The sequence below is a fragment of the Mesitornis unicolor genome, unplaced genomic scaffold (assembly GCF_000695765.1).
Source record: "Mesitornis unicolor isolate BGI_N332 unplaced genomic scaffold, ASM69576v1 scaffold207, whole genome shotgun sequence".
In the NCBI taxonomy this organism is placed as follows: Eukaryota; Metazoa; Chordata; class Aves; order Mesitornithiformes; family Mesitornithidae; genus Mesitornis; species Mesitornis unicolor.
This window is the reverse complement of record NW_010195447.1, coordinates 1,064-12,737: the sequence shown is the minus strand read 5'-3', so window position 1 is coordinate 12,737 and position 11,674 is coordinate 1,064. Positions and strand designations below refer to the sequence as shown.

Sequence of the window (11,674 nt, the reverse complement as noted above, 5' to 3'; positions counted from 1 at the left end):
CACCAGCCCCATGAGAGCAAGGGCAGAGGGTGCTCCTCAGCCAGCCCCTGTCCCCAGGCTGCTTCTCTCATGCAGTGTGGGAGATGCTTTACCACTTCTGGTGCTCCAAGGGTTGAATTTCCTCCTAAAAGACTGAAGATACAGCAAAAGACCTGCTTGTAGAAATACCTCCAGCTCTGCCAGCAGCCAGCTGAGATAGTGCCCCTTTTTGAAAACCACTCAAAGGCAAAAACCGAAGCTTCCCCAGGGCTTGGCACGGGGTTCTTCTACTTCTCAGCCATCTCTCATCCCTGCAGGGGAACAGCCAGGGCCGAGTCAATGTTTAACTGAGCAGGGAAGGACGTGTGGGCACATCCGTGGGAGCCAGGCCCGGCCTCAGCGGCCGGCAGGGACCTCCCCGGGAGCCGTGGTCACTCACAAGGGTCCCTCCGCACTCAGGGAGGACAGCACAGGGGGGGGGTTTCCTTCTCCTTTCAAAGCCACCGCTCTGCAAAATGGGTCTGAGCTCTTCCAAGGCACACCCCAAGGTGACCAAGGTGGCACCGATGCACGCTGGGGGGGATCTGCCCACTCTCGCCACCCCGTACCGGCTCCCCGGCCTGCACCCATCAGCCACGGCGGAGTGGGGACAACCCACCTTTCACCAGCAACTTCCACCTCTCCGGGAGACCTGGTACGGGAGAACCTCTGCAGGTAAGAAGGTCATCACCTAAATATTTTCATCAGGCAGGGCTGTGGGTTTGCTTGCTGCAGGGCAGGAGGGGTGTAGGTCTGCACACACGCCATGCTGCAGGAGTGTGTTGTTGTCATTTCTGGGACATTTTAGCTTTGCAAAAACTCTTTTTTTTCCCCCTCCACAGCTTGTTTTGGAAAATGTCTCAGTCACCAGAGCTCCTTGCCCCCTGGGAACAGCCTCACTCCCCAGCATTGACCTGACGTGCAGCAACACCAGCCCCTGCACAGCCCCCCCAGTTACACACCCACTCTGCTCACCTGCTGCCACTGGGCATATCAACATCATTAGCTTAATTAGTGTTAGATTCTGGGTAATGTGCTCAGCAGGTGAAATTCAGCACTAAAATAAATTATAGCCATGTCTCACACAGGGCTGATTTCACAAGCTGAGAGGAAGCATAGGCTTCTCCCTACAGTTTCTATGTGGGAAGTCATCAGAAACCCACCTGAACATCAACATGGTTTGAGAAAGGGCAACACAGACGAAGGAGATCTGCAGTCCTAGCACTCTCCTCTCCTCTTCTCCTTTTCAAAAACAATGAATTTCTGACACACACCAAGCAGCATTAACCACTGCTGCTTCGCCAGGGCTGGGTGTTTCCTTCAGGATCATCCACCGAGAGGCATCAGGAGAAGATGAAAGCAAATAAACCTCAGGAACAACAGCAGCGATGTTCCTGGAGGGCCTGAAGATCAACAGGGGGCTTCAAGTAATTCATGACAGCAAGAACAACCAAATTCTCCTATTTTGGAAAATTATCATCTCTGAGCATTTAATAAGTGCTTGTAAAAAATGTGTACTCTTATAGAAAGCTCTAAAACCCTCTCAATAAATGTCATGTTCTATTAATTTTCATTTTCAGAAATAAGAAGAGTATATTTAAGAGTACTTGAGCAATGTATTAGTGTCTGTCTAAATGAGCAAGGCCTCCAAAAGCAGAGACTTTATTTGGTCTAGGAGGGTTCATCTCAGCTGTGTTAAACCCCACTTCCTCCAGCGGGGAGGATCTGCTGCTACTGAAGTGCAAGGGGGAAAAATAAAAGTAATGAGAATTACTTCGGCCTTACATTTTACCTTCTCCCTTAGAAATCCTTTATGCACTAATTTTTCCTGCAGATTGAGAGGCAGTAACTCCATAACCCCCTTTTTGCTATTCCAAGCTGCTATTTTAGCAGTTGAAGTCCGTATCCAGAAGAGCCGCCTGCAATGCACATTTTCACTTCAGGTGCCCATTCCTGCATGCAGGGAGCAGCCGCGGCTTGGCTCCGTGGTTAATCATTGCCAGTGCTCTGCAGAGCCCAGCAATCATTCATCCAATGGAGTAACCATCTCCCATACCCCAACGCCCTCCCTCCATCACCTCCTCTGTTCTCCAAGAGCCCTGCCTTGGCAACCTCCCATGGGGCTCCTTTAAAGGCACCACTGAAGTCACCACCCATAAAACGACCTCCAAATGATTATTTTCCTAGTAAAACTATTAAATTTGGCATCAACTACAATGTAATTCTTGCACTTTATCCCCAGCTCTCCTCCCCTGTGGCCATCTCGGGGGTCCCACCGTGTGGGCGCAGGAGCTGCTTGGCAACACCTCACTCAGCTCCACGTATAAAATGGCATTTGAATGCATCAAGGCAGTTTTCTGGGGAAATGGGTGGGATAGATCAACTCTTTTGTAAAATAAACACTTACTGCACATGCAAAAGTATTTATTTATGCAAGAAAAAAAAAAAAGAAAGGCAGCAGTAACCACTCGAGAGCATCAGTGCAGGATGGACCCAAGCCCAGATCACGTTCAGGCCTCGGTGAAGGCACCGCTTTAATAAATAACAGGCAACCACTGGTGTGTAGCACATTATTTCAGGTTGATTTCCAAAAACGATGAGCATCTGTGATCATACCCCTTGTGTGTCCATAACCTGCTCACTTCTGAACCCACCGGCTGGCTGCAGCCCGGCACTGCTGTGGGCAGTAGAAGCATCAGAGATGTTTCTCATTTCCACCAAAAAAAAAATAACAATAATAAATTCTTAAGGACTAAGCAGCAAGAAGAGGTCCAGACTGCTGCCTGTTCCCCATTTTAAGGGCTTGGAGAGGTGACAGGAGGCATGGAGGGTCACATATAGGGTACATGAGAGGTTGTAGAGGGAAGTAGGAGAGCTACATGGCAGACATCTGTTGAAAACTGCAGGCATGGGTACATCCTCGCTTTATTTCTGCAGTTAATAAAATGATTTATCTCATGTGTTATCTCCAAAAGGAGACATTAGTAGGATGTGCCAACCAAAAAAATCGGGCAGAAAACTGATGCTGAGTACAGCCTAGCAGTTGGTGAACACCCAAAAGTGACTTGATCCATTTCTTCTCCTTCTTTAACCTCTAAGGGCCCCTTTCTTTCAACACCGTGCCGGAAAAGGGAGAGACCAGCATCATTAAACAGCACCCACCTCGAAGACCTCAAGTAAGGCGAGTTTGAAAAGCTCCCCATGAGTTGCTGTGGTTGATCCCTTGACGTGGGCTTTCTGGGGGACACATTGGATACATATCACAGCACCAAGCTGGGGGAAAGAAATATGCGAGTAGGAGGTCATATCTGTAGATGATCCCTGCTGGATGAGCTTTATCACCAGCCCAAGGTTGGTATCTGGGGCAAAGCAGGTACACAGAGAGGTTATGTTCAGTTCATTAGCACAAGGGAGAGGACTTCACCTTCTATGAACAGCCAGAGAGGGGACAACGCAGCAAGGTCCTGCCTTTGCCCTCCTGCCTGACTCCATGGGTCCAGCTTCACTGGCCAGCCCTCAGGTGCTCTGGAGGCACCCAACAAGGACATACGTCCCAGGCTGGCTGGCCTTGATGCCATCTCTCCTGTAATTACCCAATTTGTGGCGTCTGGGTACCTGCAGCCATATCTTAGTGCTCCCATGGGGGCACTGTGGCCAAGGCAGAGCCCTTTGCAGAAGGGATCTAATGTGCTTCACTTGGGGCTGGTTCTGGCTCCTCCATCTCCTTCCTGTCCCTGTCCTGCACTTCCCAGGTCCCTTTTCCTCCAAGTCCTGAAACCCACGACTCCACTTGAGCTGGCAATTGGGATTTTTTTCCCACACAAGAGTTTCTACAATGTAACTAAACCTCCAAAAATATATTTACCGCCATATAATTTACTGCAAAGAAGGGAAGGAAACACCAGTAGAGTACCAAGTTGCACAAGGGTTAGAGTTGCTATTTCATTAAAGAAAAAAAAAAGTGGCAAGAAGCCCTCCACATTCATTTTCTGTGCTGATATTTTTATGCCCTGATGCTTTTATACAGTATAAAACCTGGGTGAGGCTCAGGCCACCACATGCTCACAGGGCTAAGCTAGAGTTGCATTACTTGGGGCTGTACAATTCTTGCCTTAAATCAGGTTATTTCCAACCCAAACGCAGAGAAGTGCACCAGTTTCTGTGCTCCACCTGCATTTCCATTGCTTCTTTACACCCTCCCAAACCCATCAGCAATACCTTCCAGCTTCCTATCTTTTACCTGCTTGCTATTTAAGATGCAAAGCTCCAGGTGTTTGGCCAAGATTGAAGTGTCCCTCCTTCCCTACCAGGCTCAGCCCTGCTCTGGATGTCCCAGACCTGCAGCTCCCCAACTTTGCTCCTCAGCTCTTTCTCTTTCAGAGCCCCAGCCTGAGGCTTTCAGCTGTTTCTTGTCTGCTGCATGGCCCAGCTCTGGGGACTCCAAAACCAAGAGCAAGCAGGGCTCAGAGGAATAAAATCAGACAGGCAAAGGAGGCAACTTGAGCAGATCTCTCCATGAGTACAGCACAGTGTCAAGGAAACGCTCTTCTACTGAAAACACACCTTCACCCCTCCCCCTGTGCTCTCAATTAGGCGAGACTCTTAATTAGCAATTAAGGGCCAGTGTTGTACCTGCTGCTGAGACCCTGCTCATAGAGCCCAGCTGCATGGAGCACATCAGCAGCCTCATTAGGTGGCTGGAGGGAGTCCTCAGCAGTTGGTCTGTGGCTGGGGACAGAGGCAAACACAGTTCTTGGCTGTTTAACCCATGAAAGAGCCGTGTTTGCCCCGGACTGTAGGTGCTGGCTTACCCCAGCAGCTTGGACCAGCGGATCCTTTTCCTACCCAGCTGCCTGGAAAACCCCTTGCAATTAAAATCCTTGGTGACCATCTCACCTCCCCATGCTGCTCTGAGATGCCCCTGCTCCTCCCCAAGAGCATCTCCACTCTCCCAAAACTTGGTGGCACATGTTCCACAGCTGCAAAGCTGCTGAAGCAGGGGTGCTTTGCTCAAGCCGTCATTGCAGTGATTATTGATATAATAAAGCCACCAGACAGGGGCAGTTGAAAACCAAGGCTGTGGCCCTGGCCAAGACTGGTGGCTTCAGAAAGCACATGCGGCCACCAGCTTTCGAATACCGTGACCCTGGATTTGGTGGGAGGATGAGGCAGCAGCACCAGGAATGAGCCCAGCTACACCCGTGGAGTCACAGCCTCATTTAAACACCTCCTACCAGCGTGTAGTTTTCAGTTATTGATCTTATTTTCATCACGGCTGTATTTATGTATTACTAAAGCACAGATAATGCTCGTCGCAGGACAGCAACACTGTTAATCATACCCCGTGCTTCTGCCATTGCTGTTAGGGAGTGTAAACAGCCCAAGGAAAAGCCCTTTTCCCTGCAGGATCATTTTCAAAGACAGCTGAGCAGGATGACGTGGCCTTCTTAAGGACTTTTAGAGGATTTTGGTCAGGGAGTGTTACCAGAGAAAAATCCCATGAGGTTCGCAGACACAAAAGAGTCGATTTTCCAGCCTGCAACACAGCTTTAGCCGAAAACCTGAAGCTTGGCTTCCCCACCCGGCACAGCGAGAGGAGCCGATGGATGAGGAGGTCACCTGCCTTCAGCCACCCTGCCTGGCTGCCTTGGTGGCATCCGGGAGTGATGCACAGCCCCGACCGCAGCTTGTGGTGTCACATGCTGCCATCTAGTGCCATTTTTTTAAGCTTCATATTCAGTCTTGTGGGGTTTTCTGATGCTGAAAGACGTGGGAACTTGGCAGTGGGGACTGATGCAGGATGCCTCCTTTACATGCTGCTGCAGACCTTTCTTCCTCCTGTGTTATTGCACTGACTTACAGGATGCTTCAACAGGGGTTCAACGTTTCCTCCCCCTGAAGTGTAAGTCAGGTCTTACTGCTGAAGTTCTTGATGATGCTTCCTTTAATTATTATGAAAGCTGGACTGAGCTCTCGTCCTAGGTGGGACACTGGCAATATCAAGCCATGAAATGGCCCAGTATCATCGAATAGTTTGGGACCATTTAAGGAGACGACTTTGCTCCTTGAGATAAAAATCCATGCTGAGAGCAGTCTGTAAAGCAAGTCTCTGCCCACTTCCATTAGCCACCAGGAAAGGCACTTTGCACCATGCAGACTCTTGCAGTGAAAGGTTGCACTCGGGCCAACATAAAAGAGACTGGTTGGACAGGGGGAGTGGTGCTCTGGGTCTCAGGTAACTGGGATCTGCCCTCAGTTGACCTGCTGGGAGACTTCATATTAAATTCTGATGCATCTCCATGATTTAGCTTTGACATGAAGCAATCTGGGCGGGGGTTTGTTCTTTACTCTTGTCTTGGATGGAGCCTTGGGCACTGCTGAGGCTCAAAGAGAAGTATCTACAGGGATAAAACCAATTTCAAACTGGGGTTTTGCCACTTTTACCTCAATGCAGGAAATTCCCTCAGTTTTGTCCACTCCCAAAGGACCATAAGAAATGTTCATAACCCTGAGCATCAGCTAGAGATGCCAGTCTCCTTCCTGTATCCCACGCAGCTGGGCCAGAATTGGCGTTGGAAAAATGCCAGGGTAGTTTTATATCAGGTTTAATAATTGTGTGGAATGAGGAATGCTGAATATTATAAATATTGGACTTGCAGAGGCTTGAACCTGCCGGCCCTCCACAAGCAATCGCTCCTGCAAAGCCCTGGGGTCAGCAAGAAGTGGCTGCAAGCCCAAAAGTGAAGGTAAGCACACAGGTAACACCCCCTGCAACCTCAAACGTGTAGAAGTGGGTCCTCCCTTCAGATCGTGAGGTGATCTTGGCCAGAAAACTCAAAGCAGTAACACCTTGAAGGACAGAACAATTTATACGTTGCTTTAATGAGGATTTTTCTTTCCATCACGCCCCAGAGCTATGAGATAAACTGCAAGCACAGTGGAAATCTGTGACAAATTTTCACAAGTTGGCTACATGGGGAAAAACTCATGGCCTTTATCTGGGGAGCACCCGAGGGGCCAGGTGTGGGTTTGTGAGCTGGTGGCTGCTCCTTTCTCTTCCAGAAAGTGCGGGTGTATTTATTTACATTCCTAAACACCTCGTAGGCTGTGGAGAAGAGGGGGCAAAGCCTGAGACACCCCCCTGGCAGGCGGCAGCACTTGCACAAGCTGCAGATGCTGGACCTGACCCGCAGGCGCCAAGAGGTAATGCTGAGATGGGTTTGGGGAGAGGGCTTCCCCTCTCGGGTCGGGGTCTGCCCATCCCTGGTGTCCTCCCATGGGAAGAGCAAATAAAGCTTTCTTGGTGGTTTAGGCAAGGGAGCATCCCTGGGGTCCCCACAATCAGTAATTACTTCTGATTTTTGCTCTGCTTTGCCCTCATTTGGCTGCAGCCCATGGAGAAAGCAAAAATATATCTCTCCGGGTCATGTTCAGTCACATACCCAGCTTGGCAAATACCGTTTGCCCCTCGGTTAAGCCACTCGACTGCCTAATTATTTTCAGTGCCAACCCCCTAATGATGCGCCATGTAGAGCTGTTAAAACGTGCTTGCTCTTCTGCTGCTTGTGTTGATGACTCGTTTGCAAACCCAGGCAGAGCTGAGGCGAAATCTCCACAGGGAGTCAAAAATCAATAAACAAAAACCCAAGGAACTCAGCCCAAAGAAAGTCCTTGACGCTCTCCAGAGAGGAGACAGCGCTGAAATCCAAGAGCTTGTCCCTACTGAGCACAATCAGCGTTTTCATGGAGACGACTGTGGTAAGTAGAATAATTTTCCAAGGAGATGTAAAACTTCTCATCAGAGAAATTTCCCTATGGAAGCTGCTTCTGCTGCTCCATCTCCTGCTGTGACATGGGGCAAGTTCAAAAGACTGGGAGCGGGGGGTAAGTGGTCATAAGGCAAAGAACTGGGATGCCTCAGAGCAGGACGCAGGTCTCTGGGCTGCTTCTCTGATAGCACTCAAACAGACCTGAGTAGATTAATTGAGTGCCATGGAATAGCTGTTGAAGCGTAAAAGCAGAGTCTGCACATGGTGCAAACAGCTTAAATCTTCAGCTAGAGTCAAGCAGGTTGGGCTTCAGAAGAGCTCTTCTACTGCTCCACATTGGTTACATCTCAATTTTTCCTGCTCTGAAGAAAGCAAGCGTGGTGCTCCCTCACAGCAAAAGGGAAATCTGTGTTATTTGAGGATGCTGGTTATTTTTAGGGACTTTGTGAAACTGGTTTTTGGCAGAACGGTCAGCCATGTCTCTCCCCTTACTGTGCATGGACTGAAGGAGGGTACCCGCATACATATTGGGGTGAACCTTGCAGTAAGGCTGGCACAGAACCCTTGGGCACTTTGGGAAGCTGGAACTGGGCTCAGCAGGAGAAAGCAATGGAGAATGAGGGATGTGCTCCTGGCTTCATCATGGCATGGTCCACCAATATGCTGCACTCATCTGCGTGGCGTAGCCTCTGGACTCCTGCCACCCTTAAACAGCCATGAGGTAAATGTTGCAGTCACTGAGGTTACTCAGCTTTTAGGTTTAGTTTTATATGGGAACCGCTTCCCACTGCCCAGATCCAGGCAATTTCCCTTGCAGATTTGCACTCCTCTGGGTGATGTGCAATTAAGGTGAGATGTTCCCAGTTCGACCATTTCCAGCAATGACTCCGTGTTACTTTCAATGTCTGATGTGACAAGACATTAGATGAAATTCGTTTAACAGATCTCAGCTCTCTTGGTCAGGCGTCCCTGCTGCAGCCTGCGCCGTAGCGCAGGAGGGAGGATGGTGTGGTCTGTGTGCCAGCAATTCCAGCAAACACCCAGCAGGGACTTTAGGTTGGATATTAGGAAAAATGACTTCACTGACACGGCTGTCAAGCACTGGAAGGGGCTGCCCAGGGAAGTGGTAGAGTCACCATCCATGGAAGCGTTTAAAAGACAGGGAGATGAGGTGCTTAGGGTCATGGTTTAGTTGTGGACAGGTTATGGTTGAAGTCCATAATCTTAAAGTTCTTTTCCAACCAAATGATGCTGTGATTCTGACTCATCCCCCCTATGCCTTGAGCGAGCATGGAATGGACGTAGAGTAATTCTAGAGGTTACCAAAGCACCCGGGTTGCTTTGGATTTGGCAATGACTGTTCTAAGGCTCAGGGCACTGGTTGGTGCAGGCTCGGGGAGCAACTGGGGGAGCAGGAGATGCCAGGGCACACAAGATGGCCTTGTTGTCCCCAGTGAAGGGGAAATACAAGCAAATCTCAGCGACCACTTCATACTGACATCCCCAAGCCATGAGCTCTTTTCTGCTTTGCTTGCATGTGACAACCTTTGGCACAGGCTGGAAATGCATCAGCAAGGGTAAAAATGCTTAAATCAGTGAAAAACGTGCCTGCCAGTGAACTTTCACCAGGAGAAAGGGGAACAAACTTGGCTGCTCCTATTACCTCGTGTTTCTTCCCCTCAGCTCTCTTCTCCTCGGGGATAAAACCATCCTGCCTCTTGCCAGACTACATAACTTCATCAAATATAACCCTGAGTACATCACGTCTGGCCCTGCCCAGCCCCGAGCATGGGGTTTGGTCTTGCAGGGATCCCTCAGGATCTTCTGTACATGGCTCCAGCTGCCATTTCCAGTTAAACTCTGGGAGATTGGGCACGCAGCTCCACAAAACTATGATTTTTTTCTTTTCTCTCCCCAAGGAAACACAGTGGGTGGAGGACTCTTCAGGCCACATGATGAGGCTGAGCTGTCTCCAGGCAGGAGCAGGAAGGCTGACCTGTTGTTCTGCAAGGAGCCGCGGGTGAGGGATCTGTTCTGGGACACCTCCAGCACAGGCTCTGAGGAGTGGGAAAGGGAAGAGAAGAAGATTTACCACAAACCTGTGCTTGTGAGAACCAAGACGGAGAGAATTTCTCTCTTTGATGACTTCTTTGACAAGGATTTCTAGGGGCATGGCTTGGGGTGCAAGGGATGTGCTGAAGGAACAAGGCCCATCTCTGGTGGGGCTCAAAACCCTCCTGGATGGATGGACCGAGGGTGGAGGCACGATGGTCACAGTAAGTGACATTTCTGGGAGCATGGGCCAGCAGAAAGGACAGCTGGAAGTGAGGAGATCACCAATGTGGAGTCAATATTGACTGCTTTTGTAGCTGGATCAAGATATCCAGGGAAAAAATGTCTTGGGATTATCAACAGTGAAGTAGGGATAGGAGGAGGCTGGCAAAGAAACCAAGCAGAAGCTGGGAAATACTCTGGGTTAACCCCAAATATGAAGTTCCAGCTGAAATGAAATGTTTCACTTGCCTTTGGGTTACTCAACCTTTCTGTTTAACCTTTTTATTGGACCTTACATGCTTTTCTAAACCACAAAACCCCAGTTCAAAAATGCAAGGTAAAATGATTCATTTAGGAAATCTTTAAAATAAATATTCTGGCATTTCTGAAATTCCTTCTTGAGTTCTTAATTTATTTATTTTTTTTAATTTCCTCTCCTTCCCCGCCCCAGACATGGAAATACATGTACCTTCTTCAGTAATAACCTCCAGTTTTATGGATAATCCTCTGAAAACGCTGCCTTTCCTTCACTTGCTTTCTCTGTCCAGGGTTCAGTGTTGTGCAGTGAGTGGTGGAAACTGGGAGATCTCCAGCATCTTCTGCAGGCCCATACCCTGGTGGTGCTGGCCAAGGCTGCTGCATCCACTACGAATTTGAACAAGCTGCCCTGTTACAACCTGACATTTTCAAGTATATTGAAAAAAGAGTGTTATATGAAGGGTACCAGATCTATCAGAGAGACAAATGCAGTTTCCATCTCTCCTAGGCTGTATTTTTTCATAGAATTATCTGCTTTTCCTTATAAAATAATTTGTTATCTGAGAACTTTGCCCAGTCTCCTATCTGGTTGCCTTTGTATGTCCGTAAAGGCCACTGCAGTAAAAGTGCATCGTCTTTGTGCAACACAGTAAGTCACTCAAGCACAGATATGAAACGATTCCCTGGGATTTCAGTTATGCAACTTATGGTTATTTTAATGTGACAAACTGGATATGTGGAGGACTGGTGCTACACAAGTCGGGGAGAGAGCCCACCACCAACCCTGGCCCTGGGAAAAGGACCTGCCTGATTCCCAGCATCAATTTTACCTGTGTTCGAAGTTTGGGGCTGATGAAGGGCATTAACTCCTCCTCGTACCTCCTGCGGGTGTCCCCAGGTTGCTTCCCACTTGGTCTCTCTAAAACCCACCCAAGGGTAAAACACCTTCAAACCAGCTCATCGTCACAGGACGGGGACTCCTGGAGTTACAAATACAATCATCATCACAGTGGCTTTAATTTCCTTCATTTGGAAATCCAATCCTCCTTACTTTTCAAGAATAACTGGACCTGGAGTCGGTTCTTGATGATCCAGGACAGTGCAGGGCTCGGGTAGCTCAGGGCATGGGAAGCACATCCTGCATCTCTGTCTCGAACCTGTGCTACCTCCCCCAAGGCTGTTTTGGATGTGTTGGCACTGCATCCTCAGCTTCTTGGATTACACAGCCAGAAAAAGAGCAGGAGACACATTTTCACACATACTTAAGGGAATTAGACACCTGTGGCTGACTTGGCTTCAACGGTATTTAGCTATTTGTCTCTCTCAGGCTGTATTGAAAATCTCAGGTAGAGTTG

The 11,674-nt window shown here is 48.9% G+C and overlaps 1 protein-coding gene across 1 annotated transcript; it reads left to right on the top strand.

Moving 5' to 3' along the window:
- Positions 1–494: 494 nt before the first annotated feature.
- On the top strand, positions 495–9,954 carry LOC104533778 (chromosome unknown open reading frame, human C14orf105). Its single transcript, XM_010188094.1, has 6 exons — positions 495–693; positions 3,118–3,194; positions 6,678–6,764; positions 7,123–7,221; positions 7,611–7,776; positions 9,707–9,954. Exons 1-6 carry the CDS (start codon positions 495–497, stop codon positions 9,952–9,954), a joined length of 876 nt encoding a protein of 291 aa, XP_010186396.1.
- Positions 9,955–11,674: the final 1,720 nt, after the last annotated feature.